At 41.1% G+C, this 17254-nt stretch overlaps 1 protein-coding gene across 2 annotated transcripts in view; it reads left to right on the forward strand.

The window, feature by feature from the left end:
* PLCB1 (phospholipase C beta 1) overlaps nucleotides 1–17254 on the forward strand; it is a 145129-nt gene that overhangs the window by 119830 nt on the left and 8045 nt on the right. The window contains exon 29 of one of the 2 annotated variants that reach the window (XM_026052908.1): nucleotides 4095–4159. The exons of the other annotated variant lie outside the window; for it this stretch is intronic. Within the exon in view, the coding sequence (XP_025908693.1) occupies nucleotides 4095–4133 (39 nt within the window). The 3' untranslated portion in view covers nucleotides 4134–4159. The remainder of the gene's footprint in view (nucleotides 1–4094; nucleotides 4160–17254) is intronic. 2 annotated transcript variants of the gene reach the window in all.

Genomic DNA, 17254 nt, shown 5'->3' on the forward strand with positions numbered 1-17254 from the left:
CTAGGCTGGCAGGTTTTTTTCTTCCTGAAAATTTGAAGTCACTTGGGTTGCACCGTTGACTTAAAACCTTCCCATCTGCATGCAAGGTGCCTTTGAAAATCAAATCTTCTTTCTTTAATGTGGTGGGTGTGTGTTGCTGTGATCCATGAAAATAATGTTAGGTGTAAGCCAGAGGAAGAGCTAATAGCAACACATCTAAGTTGCCAGCTGAATAACTGAGAAAAGGGTGACTTTTATTACAACTGAGCAATGTACACAGCCCTTGTGGGTAAACAGTGTTCTCTCTTTATTTTCCCTGATATATTTTTCTTTATCATATTTTAAAATGTTCATAAAAGATAGTTGTCAAGAGGAATACAGTCATATCAACAGCATTTGATTTGGGGTTGAAGATTAGCACAGTTTATTTCAGTGCATGACCAGATTCTGGCTACATTTCTACAGTCTTTCAAGAATATAAATCTAGGCTGAATATGGCAGAATTTCTTTACAGTCATGCCACAATAAATGGAAAGACAACATGCCTGCTAATGAGAAACCAGATATATAAAATGTGTCTGGTTTTTGTGACTCTTTGTACGCATTCAGGATAATCAAATAGAACAGAATGTGTTCAATCTAGTAATCTAAAATCTTAAACTTGCACTGAGTTATATCTGAGCTGTCTGTTTTAGAAGATATCTCCAGAAACTTCTGGGAAAACAGCCTTAGATATTGTCTGTGAATAGCAGATCATGTTTTAACAGTTCCCCATCATTAGTATTCTTCCACCATCTAGTTCCCACATGCGTCTTCTCTCTAGGATGTTGTCCCAGCATTAACAGATGAAATCATTATTTGGCTGCATAGTTATGATTTGGGAAAGCACACACTGTCTGCGGAGCATTATCTGCACATCAGAGTTTTCACAAAAAGCTACTTCACACGACGTCTGTACATACAGAAAGACAATTCTCACACCAGAATCAGGGGGTTGCTTGGGGAATTTAAACCAGCTTCGTCTAATTGCCACAAATGCAATCCAAATCATCAGAATGAGAAACAGCTTCGAATTCAATGTTTGTTTTAATACATGTCTTTCAGTCTGGCTTTCTCCTGCTYACGCTGCAAGTCAATGCTGGAGCTTCATAACTAATGAGCACTGTGGTAAATATGTCTGTGTAATACGTGATATACGTCTGCTACATATATGTCATTTGGACTGAGAGAATCCTAATGGTGCAAGTGCACAGACCGTATTATTAAAAAGTATATATGCTATAAAAAGTATATGTGCTATATAGGATTTGAATGATGTGTACCTTGCTTACAACAAAAGAGTTATAATCTTATAATTGTGGAATTTTGTGGAATTCATGCTATCCAGATATCTCTGTCACGTTTAGTGGACTGTGTTTTGAATACTTGTTAAATGATCAAAGGGAAAATCCTCAGCTTGGTTAAGTGGAGTTGTTTTGCTGTCATTATGGATGCTGCTTTTTTGAAATGTTTCCTTTTTTTTGATCCTGATGTTTGCCCTACAGGTAGGTAAAATCTGCACATTTGCAAACGTGGGCCTCCTTTGCACACCAGAATCCTGGTGTGGGAGCACCAACCCATACCTTTCTGCAGTCACCTGCATGCAGAGGAGATGCACATTTTCACAAATACGAATGTTTCTTTAGCAGAGAGGCTGGCTAAAAATGGTGCCATAAAGAAAAAAAAAAATAGCAAGAATATTAGACAAAATAAGGAAGAGAGCAAGAGGAGGCTTGTTAGCGTTCTCTAAGATTGGTTTTAGGGGAATTTCTAGTCAAATCCCAACCTGGCTTTAGTAGGTACAAGCCTCATGAAGTAGCTRTGCCAACATGCACACTAACAAAATGTTTGTGTGCTGCAAATATACATACATGGAATCCTGTTCCATAAATGGCCAGTGTAAGTAAGGCACTTTACCTGATCTGTTTGTAAGAGGGAACACTAAAACCAGTGAATTGTACTGAGCAAAGGGACAGAAAAATGAAGTGCATCAGGAGAAGTGACAAGGAAGTCTGCAAAATAAAGCGGTTTTATTTTTCCACTTTACATTTCACCCTCTTTCTGCTGTATTTTTTTCTGCTACAAACTGTCACCTTCTGCTTCCTCAGCTAATATTTTAGATTCATTTTGCATGTCAAAATGGTGCAAGCTACCACTGTCACTGGCACCCATTTCCTGACTGTCTGATACCCAACATGTATCTTACAACACCATTTGTGTCAGTGTTAATGCAGTAGTTTGAAAGCCCACTGCTACCAAGGTGAGAAGGAGTTCAAGGAGAAAAATGATAAAATGGATTCATTAATTCATAGCAACACAGAAGATGGCCCTAAGTTCCCTTGCATTGAATTTCAACCAAATCCAGCCACCTTAAGCCAGCTAGTTACCATTTTTGCCTGCCATTGTGATTCAATTATAAGACATTTATGAATTGGTATGAATGTAAAATGAGGACACGGTGTTCAGATGTATCATTCTGCTCCTTTACCATTACGAAGGAAGTGGGTCAATAATTACATTCAGTTTACAAAAAAAGCTTTGAGAGGAAATGTTTTCTGAGAAAATTAAAAAGCGCTGCTTCAGTTATTAAGCTATTTTAACTTAAAACATTGAACCAGAAAACAYTATTTGTGCTATTATTTTGTTTCTTTTTAAAGATTTCAGCTTTCTGTTTCATTTATAGCAAACCTGACAGCCAAGAGCTAAGAGAAAGTACAAATGACCTTAATGAACCTGCATGCAATTATTGCAGGGCTGAGACTGACCTAATACYATTAGATTACATTAGTTACCATTATAACTCTAGCTCTTGGACGTTGTAAAAACAGTAGTATATTTGGTGCTCACCACTTTGAATATATGGTGGAGTATAAAGTACACGATGTAGAAGAATCAAGACTTTAGTGACACCAACTGTTTCATAAAACAGCGATTATTTAACTTGTCCAAGCAGAACCAAGTCCAGCCATATACTCACTCACTTACTCATATGAAGCAGTAAATCTCCTAGTATTGAAATAGCATTTTATTTTAGACTGAAAGGAGACAGCACAATAATTTAGCACAACAGAGAATGAGAAGTGCAGCAACTGCTTGAAAATGTCATGGTAATTTCAATTGAATGCTACACTTAGGAAGAACCAAAAAGTCACCCTTCTTTACAGTTAGCTCTATAATTTTATAGCCATTTTCTAGTAGAGCTAAAAACCTTTGTCCTTTTGCTGGCTGCTGGAGTATCTCCAGCATTTCCCTGAGGCAGACCTTACACCTCTTCAAGACAGTTTAACCTAAGGTGAGAGTCAGCGCTGGATAGTGCGCAGCTGCCTACAGCACTTCAGGGTCTTCTAGGCTGGCAGGACAACATGAAACTCCTGCTGCTCTTCCAAGCTACCAAGCAGAGGCTTCAGCCCCAGGAGGAAGGCAAGTGGACAGCAATAGCACCCCCAGCGACGCCGTGTCCAGCAGCTCTTCCAGCTCAGGCTCACGGAGGCCTGATGCAAAGGGAAGCCCCCACAAAGGGAATAGGCCATCTCGTGACACAGCAACACCACTTCTGTAAGCACTTGGTGTTGTCCTTGGAAATTTTCTGTCCATCTGCATTGACTTAATGCAACTGGGCCTGTGTGCAGGCTGAGGCCTGCCTGCTGCAACGGCCTGAGATGTTTCATTGCAGACAGACTTCACGTGGCATGGCTTATGCTCATCTTCCTTCAGAGACATGCTTCTTTCCCCTCTCTGAACAAAAGAAAAAAAGGTGTCACTTCTTGTGTTGTTCCTGAGCTCCAACTTCAGCTAAACTCAAACCTCTCACATACCACAGCTGAAATATTGTCCTCTCTTAATATGGAGTGACGGGTTGTAATAAATAGACTGGTTTCTCTGCCTAACATGTGCCTACCAAGTAGTCAAGAATTAATGAGCCAGCACACAAAAGCATGAAGTGATCTTTTGTTTTTTTATTAAGTGCATAGATTAAAGAGATGTTGTGTTACTGTAATGCACAGAATTATGTCATTTCAGCTTAGAGTAACTGTTAATCACCTCAAATTGAAATGATCCTTGGTTTTGTTTTAAAGAGCATAGAAGAACAAGAAGTAGAGGAAAAACAGAAGTAGAAATGGAATATGTGACTATAGTGAAAGTGAGTGAAACGTTCCCCTTTTTATCTAGTAATGCTAATGTTGTTTTCATTTTACATGTCAAAACTCGAGTCAGGAGTGTCCACAACTGCCTGGTGCTTCTGCTGAAAGTTTCGAGCATTTATAGCCCTGGTGATTACCTGCTAGCTGCATAMCATGTGCTGCCACTGGCCATTACATTCTTTTTATCCCGGGAAAGCAATTTGTGGCTTCTTCAGACCATACCCCACCCCATCGTCTGCCTGCCTGTTTTATTTATTGCTGCTTTTGCCCCACCTCGGTGCAGCAGTCAGGAGCTGTCTGGAGCAGCGTGGTTACACGGGCTTTCTTTCCACGGCCCTTTGGTCACCAGAATATTCTCTAATCTCTGCTCACAGTAGCTGCAGTACCCTCAGATCAGAAACCAGGCACTATTAAGCATTTATCTGAACAGCTAAAAAAGGATTTGGGAGTGGAAGGGGGTGCATGAGAAGGGGAAGAAGTGTAAAAGGAAGAAGTGGTCGGAGTGCTAGGAGAAAGGGGAAAAGTGTGGGAACCCTGGGTATCTCTGCAGGATTAAGCAAATGGGGTGAAAAGCAGCTAAATTAACAGTTTGTCACCTGTGASACCAGTATATGGGATAAGGAGAGAAAGGATAAAATCCAGGACATGAGCATAGGAAGAAAAAAACAGGATTAATAAAGCCTAGAGGGGAAGGTTTGGAGGTAGGAGTGAGTTTTTCAGGAAAGAGAAAGGGAACAGAAGACAACTGGAGAAAGACAGTCTAGCTGGGAAGAAAGATGACAGTAGATGAAAAGATATATTTTTGATTGCTTTGTGGAAAGGCAAATGATTACAATATGCTAATAGAATGAATTAATATTTCAGGGATATCTCTGCTATGGGGAGGCATAAATATTTAGAAGTGAGCTTCCTGAAGCCTCCTGCAAATATGTTTGTGTCAGGACATCTTGCACTTTCACTGGCAAGAGGGTGGGAGTAAACAACACATTTTTGTCAGTGACCCAGTGATTCCTGTTTCCTTTGTATTTTAATCCTCCTCCTGTCGCTCCCTCCTGGTATGCATTGATGTGCTTTGCTTCTCTTTGATGAAGGAAGCACTGTGGCTTCTCAGTGGGGATGTATTTGGGAACAACACCTGCCTTTCTGCTATAATTACCCGATCCTAGAGGATTTGGGAAGCCAGGAAGAGGCGCCCACCCCTTTATCACAGTGGGATCCCTCCTCCCCGCCGCCCTTTGCTGGGAGCGCTGGCAGCGTTGCGGGGCTGCTGCCCTGTGTCGGGGCTGTGGTGTAAAAACCTGGGGTTTCTGCTCTCCCGGGAGCTGGAGCGAGCAGGTGAGTGTGGTGGGAGGTGGGAGCCGTGGAGCGGAGCTGTGTCCCGTTGCAGGTGGCAATGGCACAGGGAAAGACTCGGCTCCTCGGACACGTAGCTGACGGGTCCGTAACTCCCCGCGGAGGGGCTCTGGTTTGGGAGGATTCCTCCCGTTCTGCACTGCGGATGTCAGTGCCAGTGTCAGCAGCGAGGCCCCGGCCGTGGGGCTGAATGTTGGCGTGATCTCTGCTCTGCTCCTCCGTGGCATCATGACATGGGCTGCGTGGGTGGGTTAAACAGCCTCGCTTACCACGTGCAGTTCTTTGGGCTTGTATGGGTAAGAAAGAAGGAGCCAGCTGTGTGTGTTTGCTCGGTGCCTTGCACAGCTCACGCTGGCTTCTACACACTGGCTAAATGCAAATGCTTTATTTCTTATTTTCCTTTTTTCTTCTTTTGACCGMTATATAAAGTGTGACTATGACTTGATTTGATTGGCTCTTTTGCTGTGATTCCCCCTCTCTGTCCGCATGGACAACATTATATTCTTCATGTATCTATACRTACCATTACATGGCTATGATTTATTCTAATGTTTCTGCAAAATAAAAGTTTCTAGCACTTTTTTTTTAAAAAAAAAAAAAGAATAAATTCTAACTACTGTTTCATTCGCTCCTTGTGGTGGGGTTATAGATTACAATTGCTAGGTGGATCCCTGATTTCATGACCACCTCCATTTTCCTCTTGGATACAGGCAAGGCAGCTGAGAACGTGGCCTGGTGCAGCGCCAGTYGCTGCTGTGTGGCACGTGGCTTGGCATGTGGTAGCTCACAGTCTGACATGGCTATTCCATAAAATGGGTGCCTAAATAAAATATAACATGCACGTAGCATGTAGGGCCGATTGCTCTGCAAGCAGCTAATCCTGAGCTTGAGAATGTCTGGAAACCTTAAAGCTGSAATAAATTATCTCCTGTGGTCCTTCTTGAAATTAAATATTTATGTTAGCATCTTTCGAAGCAGCTGCTCGGATCGGAGTTTGGTTCTGCAGGGTGTTACCAGGACCTTAATGGAGATGTGGCATATGCATCAGTGAGACTTCAGTGTAATATTCCTGCTCTTAAAAGGCTCCTTTCGGCTGAAATTGGTGCAGGTTCAGTTTTCAGAGCAGAGTTCAGGTTTCAGCAATCATTACTACTGATAGGACTGATGGGCTAGTGGCAATTAAGCCCTCCCCTGTTCTTTTAGTAATACACCTTAAAGCGAGTAGCTCGGATACTGCGGGGTTTGAGGCAGACTAGATGCTGGAGTCTGTAATGCTGAGCAGCATCCAAATTACAGAAGCTCCTGAGAAGGGTAACTTGCTGCCAGTCATTTTTGCTGCCTACGAGGGAACCGCTGTAATTCTGAGCAGGATCTTATGCTTTCCGTAGCGTAATGGAATAAATTCTGCAGTGACTTCCAAATTCCATGTCAGGGATAATTTCTGCTGTTGATCTGGAAGACCCTTCATTCCCATTTGTATTCAGACAGACAGGCACTAACGTGGCTCATGCCATACTAATTGATTGAAAATTAATTTTTTTTTTTAATTATTACTTGGCTTTTTCACTCTTAAGTGATTTTTTTACCTTTTCCTTTTGTTTTAAGAATGGAATTTGTTTCCAGTGGTATCAGCTGCTGTTTAATGGCTGCTGATCTGTTCCCGCAGGAATAGATTTAGTTCAGTACATAAACCATGTTCGAGGGTTTGATGTARGCGAAGGTCTTCCCTGTTGGCAACTGCAGAGACTAATACAGTGTAATGCAGTGTGAAAAAAGCAATAAGCCTGTTCACAGGCTTTCTGAGTTCCATGCTGTTGCCAGTAGAGATACACGTTGTAAATACAAATTTTGCCTGGTAAGAGCTTGAGATTAGTCTGTGCCCTGCTGTATTTCTTTTGCAGAAGATTTCTAGGTAGCCATGCTTAAGTGAGTAATCCTCCCTACCTGGTCGTCCTGCTGTGATGAACGTGTCTTGTAGGCACCAACCATGACAGGGTCCATGTTATTTCCCAGTTTTACCATTACTCAGAGACATTATGCAAGTATTTCCCTAACTGCATGCAGAAGATGAGTGTGGACATAAATATCATTGATAAATATCTCACCATGGGCCTGTTGCTTTCCCTGTCCTCCCTGAACAAGCTATGTCATATATGAATACCACTAATGACATCTCTTTTTCTGGAAAATCCCTGTTTCTACCAGCTAGGTCATTATTTTGATTTATTTAAAATATTTCAGATCCCCTTTTCAGATTCCTCCCTGCTTTCCCCCAAATTTTTGTGAGCTTATGCATCCACAGACATACAGTCACCYGATAAGCGGATTGACACGGTGTCCATCCTGTCTTCCCAACCATAGCCGTTTGATGAATGTTAGAAGGAAACTTTTTTTCAAAAAAAAAAAAGGCTTTTTAAAAACAAACATGCATATAGAAGAGAGCATCTGTGGATATAGGGAGAACAACTTTGAATATGTGGCCTATCTTTTGTAACAGAGGGTTAATATATGTATCCAGGATACAACTAGTGGCTAGGCTGAGTGTTAAAGAGGAGATGTCTTTTTCTTGCATGGAAATGTAAACCATTGTTGCCTGAGGGTTAAAAGAGGAGAATTAAACAGGTGTGTTTTTAAAAATGATTCCCCAGCCTTGCTAGCACTGGGGATGGCTGTGGCAGCCACCGGCCRCTGTCTGATGCAGCCTCTGGCCTTCGCCAGCGTGAGACAGCAGTAACGGTAAAGATGCCATTCGTAGCTTCAATATAGCAGGGAAGCAAAAAAATGAGCAGGCAAGGGAGCCTCTGCTGTCCTGAGATCTATTCTGCATAGACAGCAAGTGGGAAAGGGTGTCCTGAGCCCTGCTCAAGAGCCTGGAGCCGTAGCAGTGATGGAGATGAGAACTAAAAGCTTCTCCTGCTGCATAGCGTGTGCTTCTGTACAACCAGCCCCTGCTCTKCCTTCTGCAGGTCAGGACCTTCATAATTCAGTATTCTTGGAGTTATGAGTGTTGCTCACCTTCCTTTGCTTTAATCATTGGTGTTCGTTATTGTCTGAGAGCAGTTTTACCGTAGGATCAGAAAATGAATGCGCTGCAAATGCAACACCTCAAATTAAACAAGTGGGTAACAGCTTGTGGCTTCAGTAGCCTGTATTAACATGTGTCAGGCAGAGAACAGTAAACTGAGAGCTGTTCTCATGTGAATTCAGTGCCCCYGTTATCTCTCCTCCTTTAACTGAAGGGCTGAAGAAACCTTTTCTGTTAGCCAAGACTGCTTGGTGCTTTGGTTTAATTTTCATTGCAGAGCGTTAAGTACAGCTTGTGTCTACCGTGCTGCAATTAATGGATAGCCTAAAGACTTACTGTTTCAACCTAATTGATCTGTGAGAAAGTTTAAATAACAAGGGATAAGAATTTTTTAGGTGTAAATTCTGTAAGTAATTCAGAATAATCTTATTACTGTTATATAGAGTTGCAAYTTACTTTATACATTCATCTCTACTAAATCTACTGCCTGCAAGTGTTTCTACCATTCTAAAAACATTTACATGAAGTGGGTAAAAGGTGMTATTTTGTATGTCATTGTTCTAGAAGTGCTTTCTGCAAATTAAATCTCACTCATTTCTGATATTTTCCTACCATCATTTGAAATGCTCCCAAAGGCCGAGACTAGTCTCTGATATCCTTAAAAGAACATATTTAAAATAGAACTTTAAACCAAGCAGAAAATATTTTTAATGTGTCCTGTTGCTTCCAGAAGTAGCTCGATCACTTACAACAAGAGGCCTGTATTCTGCAGAGCTCATTAAACTCATTTTCAACTAGATTGTGATTAGAATTGGCATCACAGAATACACTGTAAAGTTGTAAGACTTCTCAAGGACTTTTTAATGCATTTGGAAGATGTCAAGTACTGTAGTAAAACAGTGATAGAGCGTTAAAAAATGCTTCTTATTTATCTAGAGCCAAGAGATTTGGCTCTATTTGCATTTTTTTCTAAAATAACATTTTGCACAGACAAAAAGTCTTACAAGACAGAAGCTGTCAATAGTGAGAAACGTAGAAATAAAGTTAAAAACAAACTGGGCTTCATGGTGTACATTTTGATGGCATGTATCTCAGTAGACATAAAGCAAAAGACTTGCTGAATTTCCATGAGGTCTTCCTCAGTTTATGCTTGACCCTCTGACGAACTAGACTTGTATGAGTTATGTTACCTTCAATGAGAGAAAGGCCAGGGACCAAATCCAGCACATATTAAAGTCAGTAGAAGTTTGCTCAAGTTCAAAGGAATAATAGATAATATAATGGTACCATAGAACAGAACCACTGTTCTCTTTTTTGTTCAATGCTCTTCTATTCTCCATGTGTAACAGCAAATTCATCTGCTGTCAGCCTCTCCAAAACACTATTATGCCTAACATTTTTCTTGCTCCCACTATCTAAGAGTTGGAGATAAAGCTGTTGTATATAATTAGAGGCATTAGATCYGCTTGGAGAGAAAAAAGGAACAGTTTCTCAAGTATTGATCCGGTAAGGATTAGATTCTGAACACTTATTACAGTAATTTTGTCTGTATTTAACTAGAAGGGGTAATGTATCACTGGCTTCATTCGGATTAATCTAGTGGACATCTGATACAGTTAGATCCACTGTTTCTGTTTGTCTTTGCAAAGACCCCCAAAACAAAACAAAAGTCATTGCTTGCTTTCAAACAGCCAGATATAATAAATGGTTAGGGAACAGATTCTTGCCCCTGCAAGAATTACTGTCAAACTAATGTGAATTATTTAGGGATCTTACCTGATTTTAAAGATAGGTCTAGATATTTCTTCTTTCTTTCARGCAGAATCATTGACCTATTGGAGTATTAGCTGCATTAGAGCAGCTCCCTGTGGAGGTTTTCTGGAGCTGGAGAGGCCTTCCTTTCAGATTGCCTTCTGCCTATCGTCCATTCCTGTCATTTTAGATGTTGCCACCTTAAAGGAGCTTTTGTAATTTATTAGTTTTAGATATTCTTTATTTAGTCGCTAACCATTTGTACAATGCTGTTGGAAAAAGCAGCATACACCTGTTTTTTATGTGTGTTCTCTAAGATTTCACATCCTCGTGCAGGACAAGGATACGTGCTGTGAAGCACGTGATTAATGTGGATGCAGCATATGCCCACCTCACAATTATTCCTTTAAAAGTTTGACTGTCTGTTCTTACTGGTTCGTTCACCTCCCTACCAGTGGTTACTTTGCTATGGTAAATTTATACTTCTTCCTCAAAGAACTGGGGCACTGATTTTGAGAGTCATTCAGGTATCCTCTGAAGCAGTAACAACTGCACCAGTGACCAGCTCCATCGCCTCCAGACCTGATACTTGCCCAGACCAACTCACTTCAACTCAGGCGAGTTGTGCTGGTCGTAAAACCAGCCCTGGCAGTGCTGTACATTAATTAGACGGTGATTTTGTTGAGGGATTCCAACTAATAGCAATTAGCAGAATTCAAACCTGGTCTGGGGGAAGCAGACACAGCTCCTAGGCACCTTCTGAGCACGCGCTGGCAGTGCATCCTGGCTAGCGTTTGATTRTCTTTTCCTGAGCAGTTTTCCAAAGGAATTGCCTTTCTACTTCAGCTGGGACCTCTGGTAGCTACTGTAAGAGAAATAATCAGTGCTACAGTTCATAGTTAACTTCCGGAGGAGAGAAAGGAGGGTATGACAACGGCGGGGTAGTTCACTTTGTTTTCTTTTTAAATCTGTCACTGAGCTGAGTTTAGTTTAAGGAAGAAYAATTCTCTCTTTAAAAACTAACACTAAGCCTGTAAAATTTAGATTAATGTGGCAAATTGCCACAGTCCGTTAATGTTAAATGGCATTTCTTTTTTCTTTCTGATTTGCTTTCATTAAGATTTTTGTGGAGAGATATGCATTGTTATGGTTAATTCTAAAAATATTCATAAAATGCTGATTACCTTAATCCAGAGTGGCATGATTTACCTGACAGAAAGTGAGGATAGAATAACATTGCTTGCCATCCCTTTTAACCATGTGCTCGATATTCTTAGAGTACTTGGGCATTTCATTAATAAGCATGAAAAGACTGTGCAGACACAAACCAAAGCATAAACTCAATGCAAGTGACATCAGTTCAGCTTCTGGAGACAATAGAAAAGCCTCATGTTAACTTTAGACCCATATTAACTTCCCAAGATCTTTTGAAAGGCTCATAACTTGTAAAAATAGGCAGTGGATTTTCAGACATGAATGGTCAGCTATGAAGATACCTAAACATTTCRACAGACTAAACTTCTCACCTGAAACCTCACAGTGGTCTCTTAAAAACTGAGTGGGAAACAATCATATTACCAAATGTGGACCGAGGATTTAAGGAGGATGTCTTACCTGTCCCTATAAAGCTGAATTGGAAAAACCCATCTGATTTTCAGTAGAGCTCAAGTTCCTGGTAACTTATGAAAATAAGTCCATTCAAGCACAGGATTTCTCTTTGCAGCTTCCTTTAATTGCTACGGCAAGGCAAGGAAATCCTTAGAAATGCAAGGAAATCCTATGCTAAGGCAAGGAAAATGCTGGGCCTCTGAAACAGGGCATTTGAGGACCTGGGCTTACCTCATTTGCACCCTTTCTTTCTGATTCAGATTAGCTGCAGATCTCTACTCAAAAAGGAGCGTGCACTCGATGCTGTTTTGTGCAAGTGGTTCTTCATTTGACCTGGTTGGTTTTTGTCTGTGCTTACATGTTTGCCAGTGCTGTCAGATCCCAAACCCTTTGAAGTCGATCACTGCTTTTCTGTTGACTTGAGTGAGCTTTGGGTGAGCTCTTTAAACAAGCATGAGTTCAAGCTACTCTAACAGTGGGACAGGCTGTTATTTATCTAGTGTTTTAACTACCTTATATGTCAATTGTTGTGTTGTGAAATGCTTGCTAACGATCATCAAAATAAAATTTCCTGTAAGGTTCATTTAAACTCGAGGGGTAATTTGCCATAGCCAGTGTTAATGTGACCTTTGAAGCAAAAAAAATGTTTAAATAAAAAACTGAACTGAAACATTAATCCCTTTAACTTAATCAGGAGAATGGCTTCATTAACCTCCCATTGCATAGTGCTTCTAAATCCAGTAATAGCAAATAGCAGTACAGAGACAAGGAAAGTTTTGTTTGTCTTGTTTTGTTTATTTTTTTTCCCTTTTTAAGTTCATTATAGTATTGGGAAGTAAAARCCTTCAGGCTATTTTTAATTAAGAAGAACCTCTGGGTAGTGTGGCTCTTGCATTAAGCTACAAAGTTGTTAAGAGCTGCTAGTTTTGCATACTAATTTTGCTTCCCAAGTCAAAAAGTGCTTGTTGGATGAAATAATGATGGAATTAGTGAGATGTGAGGATAATAGTATTCTATGAACATAGAACAACCATGAACTGCATCAGACATAGTGGCACTGGCACTTGCGTCTTGATTTTGCTGTTCTTCATATGATAAGTTTGAATGAAGTTCCAGCCTCTTCTCATTGTTAAACTCAGACTTAAATTTCTTAATTCTTGGGAACACTGTAATGACATTGTTTTCTTAGAAGGGCAAAGGCCTAAATACTGAAAAAGGAGGAACAGTATTCCTGTGCATTACTTGCTTAGCATCTGCCTCAAATCCTGGACGTCAGAGTAGTTTTAAACTCTCTCGTTTTAGTCCAGTGGTGTCAAATTTCAAAGATTAAATGGCATGTAAATAGCTTGGTTATCTACATCTAATTTTTCAACCATTTCTCATTTCTTTTTAAAAGTATGTTCCAAATAGATTAAGACATAGATTTCTAAAGAAAGAAAAGTATGCTAGCATTCATTCATTCCTCCAAATTATCTCTGCTTGTCTTCTTGAAAAAAGCTACATTTRTTTCTGCAGTGGTTGAATAGGGTACAGGGAATTTTCTTTGAAAAGAATGTATCAGATATGTCATATGAAGCTTTTCTTTTTATTGTTTAGAAGCAGATGTGTGTGATAAAGGAAAGGTTACGTCACCAAGAAAAAAAAAATGCAGGTTGCTTCGTTAAAGAAAGTCATAATTTGTAATGTTATAGTTCTTGTCTTTACACAACCTCAGTTCTCCCTGCTGCCAAATTCTAAAGAAAGCCAAGAACACTGCTGGAACTGTCATTGCTGTAAATACTGGAAATACTCTCCAGTGTTTGCCTAATGTAAATAGGATATGCACATTCGACTGCATTCATTAGTGTACGTGTCTCAGGCACTTTGGCTTTACATTCTGARTAGATTTCTGCACTAGGGTTTTATTGTGAGAAAATTGTCACTGAGTTGTCTCGTGTGAATAAATTGGTTGGGGAGAGTCAATGCACGTGTCTCCTAATAGTAAAAATGAATCTAGATACATGTTGTTAGTGAGATAGTACATATTTGGGAATAGCCTTTGTTGTTACAAGGCATTACAGAACAGCAACTACTTGAAAAGATTTTCAAGAAAAAAGTCTATTCCTTTGATCTCTGTTCAGTGAGTGGTTGCTTTCTAGTCTAAAAGCATTCAGTTTTAACAGGATATAAGCAGAAGRAGCGCTCAGTAATTTTCCAAGCAGACTTTTCAGCAAAGTTTGATGCTGCAGAGTCTTTATGATGTGGAGAGGTCTAGTCAGTGCAAGAAAAACTTTAAAGTGTTGTATAAGGCTTTACTGATGTGCTTTATTTTTGARCTAATGATGACTTAAATTTAAAACTCCAGCAGTACCCTGGCATGAATCRATAGCGCAGAAATTGCACTGAGCGGTACCTTAAGAAACATTCTCTTCAAGAGGTGTTGACAAAAGACAAAAACCTCAGTGTGTATTAGGAGCTCTTATCACTCTGCACAAGCTCGAGGGTTTGGGCCAAGTAGCAACTGGTGGAGCAGGGTCTCATAGTGGAAGGAGGGCGCCAGCCTCAGCCATGGGGTGGATGGATCCCTGCCACTTCCACTGGGTAGCACAGTGGTACCACTGGAGAGAGGTAGAGAACAGACTATTTGTTGCCTTTTTATTTTATTGCAATCCCAGAATCACGGAGGTTGAGGCTGTGAGCCCTGGAGATCATCTAGTTGAACCTCCCTGACCAGGCAGAGTCACCTGGAGCGTGTGGCACAGGGTTGTCTCCAGGTGGGTTTGAGCATCTCCAGAGAAGGAGSTTCCAMCGTCTCTCTGGGCAACCTGCTCCAGTGCTCTGTCACCCTCACGTGATGAGAAGAAATCTCTGYTCAGAGAGCATTTTCTGCAATACTGACYGGAACCACTAGAGATGTCCTGTTGAGAATGAGATGCAGGACACACTATCTATTAGTAGGATGAATACACAAGAAGGAAAAAAAAAAACCCTGTTAAACTGTACTCAGAGTTTGCGCAAAGACCCYAAAGGCTGCGATGCTGGTTTCTCCACAGCTCTTTCAGACTTTGTCAGCTCCTGAGCACTTCATGTCCTGAGCACCTTGAAGCTTTCACTTCCCTCTCCCTCTTCAAAAACAACCAGAACCACAGAATCTGCAGGTCAACACCACTTTTTAGGCAAAACACGTTATGTAACTGGCTGTGTGGATTCCATTGCACCTCTGGGACATCCCAACCAGCCGCTCAGCATTGCATTAGCTTTGAGATTCTTGTTTTCTGTGGTACACGTGGGATTTGAAGTATTTCTGGAGTATTTCTGTGGTAACCTCAAGATGTCATTTAAAAGGAGTTTCTGAGGGACTATTATGGCCCTTGAGCGAAGAGTTACAGTAATACTGCTCTTCTAAGGCCTCTGCTGTTGGACAGTCAGCTGCCTTTTCACAGGGTGCCCTGGAGGCATCACGGGAATGAAAAAATCACCATCATTAGAAGCTGGTGATGTTTTTTCTTCATTTTGAAGGCAGTATCCCAAATATGCACAGTACTTTATAAAAGGGGCTGATTAAGAACCTCAATTTGAGCTGTGTCACTGGAGTTATTTATGCTGGATCTACCCCAGGAAACTAAGAGCAGGATCTGATAACAGCCCCGATTTCAGTGGGTTTTTTTGTATATACTGCACCAAAAGAGCAGACTGTCTTTTGCTTGTTGTGAAGTTAACTCAGTTACTGCACTGATAATGAAAAACAACAGAATCTGGCCCTAAAATATGTTGCATGTTCATGGAGCAAGGGTTTTTTTTTCCCATTCATAGCATTTCAAATTATCTTTATTCATACGTATCATGAGATACACAGGTCATGTTTATAGATGTATCAAAAAAACACTGACAGCTTAAGCAGCTTACCCACAGAAGGAAACAATTACACAAAATAGTCATCAGAGAAARCAAGGACTCCAAATACACAATTTCCAAGGCACAGAGGAGCAGGGCTTTGCATGAGCATAAGCTGTACTGCAATAAATAAATAAATAAACAAGAAACGAAGTTACTGTGAGGAAAATTGCCCCCACAGAATTCAGAGCAAGTGATTTCCCTAAAGTAATCTGAAATTCTCMAGGATGAGACAACTATCTGCAGCGAAAGATCACCTGTTCAGGCTCTGTACCTCAACAGAGGTACAGTTCAGGGGTGTGTATATATAAAACACACATAATCTGGGCACTTGCTGATAGGCATCTTATCATTCAGACATTTATTTTTAATTAGCTCTTGGAAAAGGTTTCTGTTTGCCAAACACAAACAAGATAAAAGTTTCTTTATGGGAGTGTCAGAATGTAGGAGCCCAGGTCCTGGCTGTCATCATGGTCCCCTTGGTTTAACTGAGGTTGCAGTTGATAAAAGGGGAGATACCGAGTGATGAAGGCCCTGAGGTTCCAGTCTGATGCCTTGGGACAGCAGATATGAAAGGACTCCTGCGTTTTGGAGCTGGCTGTACATTAGGGAAGGCATGCCCAAATTGGGGAAGACACAGCAACTCACCTTTAATAGGGAGAGGTGCAAAGTTGGAAGATACGTGGCAGAGGAACACGAAGGGGTAGTATGTGTAAGATAACACAGTGTACAACTCTTAGACTCCTTGGCTGTTTTGGACTGTTTTGGACTCCTTTGGACTGTTTTGTCAGTAGCCTAACTGGGTGTGCGAGGCCTCSTGGGGGCCGTTCCTGGGAGCTGGAGCTCAGGACGTGCTGGAGTCGGTGTCGCCCGTGTCTTATGGTGTGAAAAGCAGCGTGCCGGTGTCTGGAGTCTGTGAGAGGAGTTCAGGGAGGTAGAAGGGTCTAGCAGGGCCTACTTGCTTCCGTGGTGCATCTCAGCACACACAGTTCAGAAGAGCTGTGGCTTGGCCATGTCTCATTTAGGGGACATCTGGAGCTACTATTGGAAGACTGTTTTTGGAGGTTATGGTTTCACGTGACAAAATCCCACTGTGGYAGGGGGAGGACAGGACCTGACAGGCAGTTCTCCCATCCTGCTGTCCTTGCTGTGGAGGAGGATGATGATGATAAGTGCTTTTGTACTGTTTGTTTGCGACTTAACCATCATTTTTTAAACGTAGCATCCACTGAGACAAGGATGTCCTTGTCTGAAGAGAGTAATCATTATAGGAAGCTTTKTGGTCAATGTAAAGCCATTTCTGCACCATCTGTCACGTAGCTGGCATAAAGCATGTTCCCACTGCCACTTTTGTTACCAGTGCCCTTAGATTTCCTTTAACAATTCCCCACTCCCGCATCTTTTGAGATTAAAACCTCTTCTGCCTGAACAGTCTCTTTTCATGCTTTCTGTATTGTCCTTGGGTAGCGATGTTAAGCCCAAA

Source organism: Nothoprocta perdicaria, unplaced genomic scaffold (genome assembly GCF_003342845.1).
Source record: "Nothoprocta perdicaria isolate Ctin4 unplaced genomic scaffold, notPer1 scaffold_93, whole genome shotgun sequence".
In the NCBI taxonomy this organism is placed as follows: domain Eukaryota; kingdom Metazoa; phylum Chordata; class Aves; order Tinamiformes; family Tinamidae; genus Nothoprocta; species Nothoprocta perdicaria.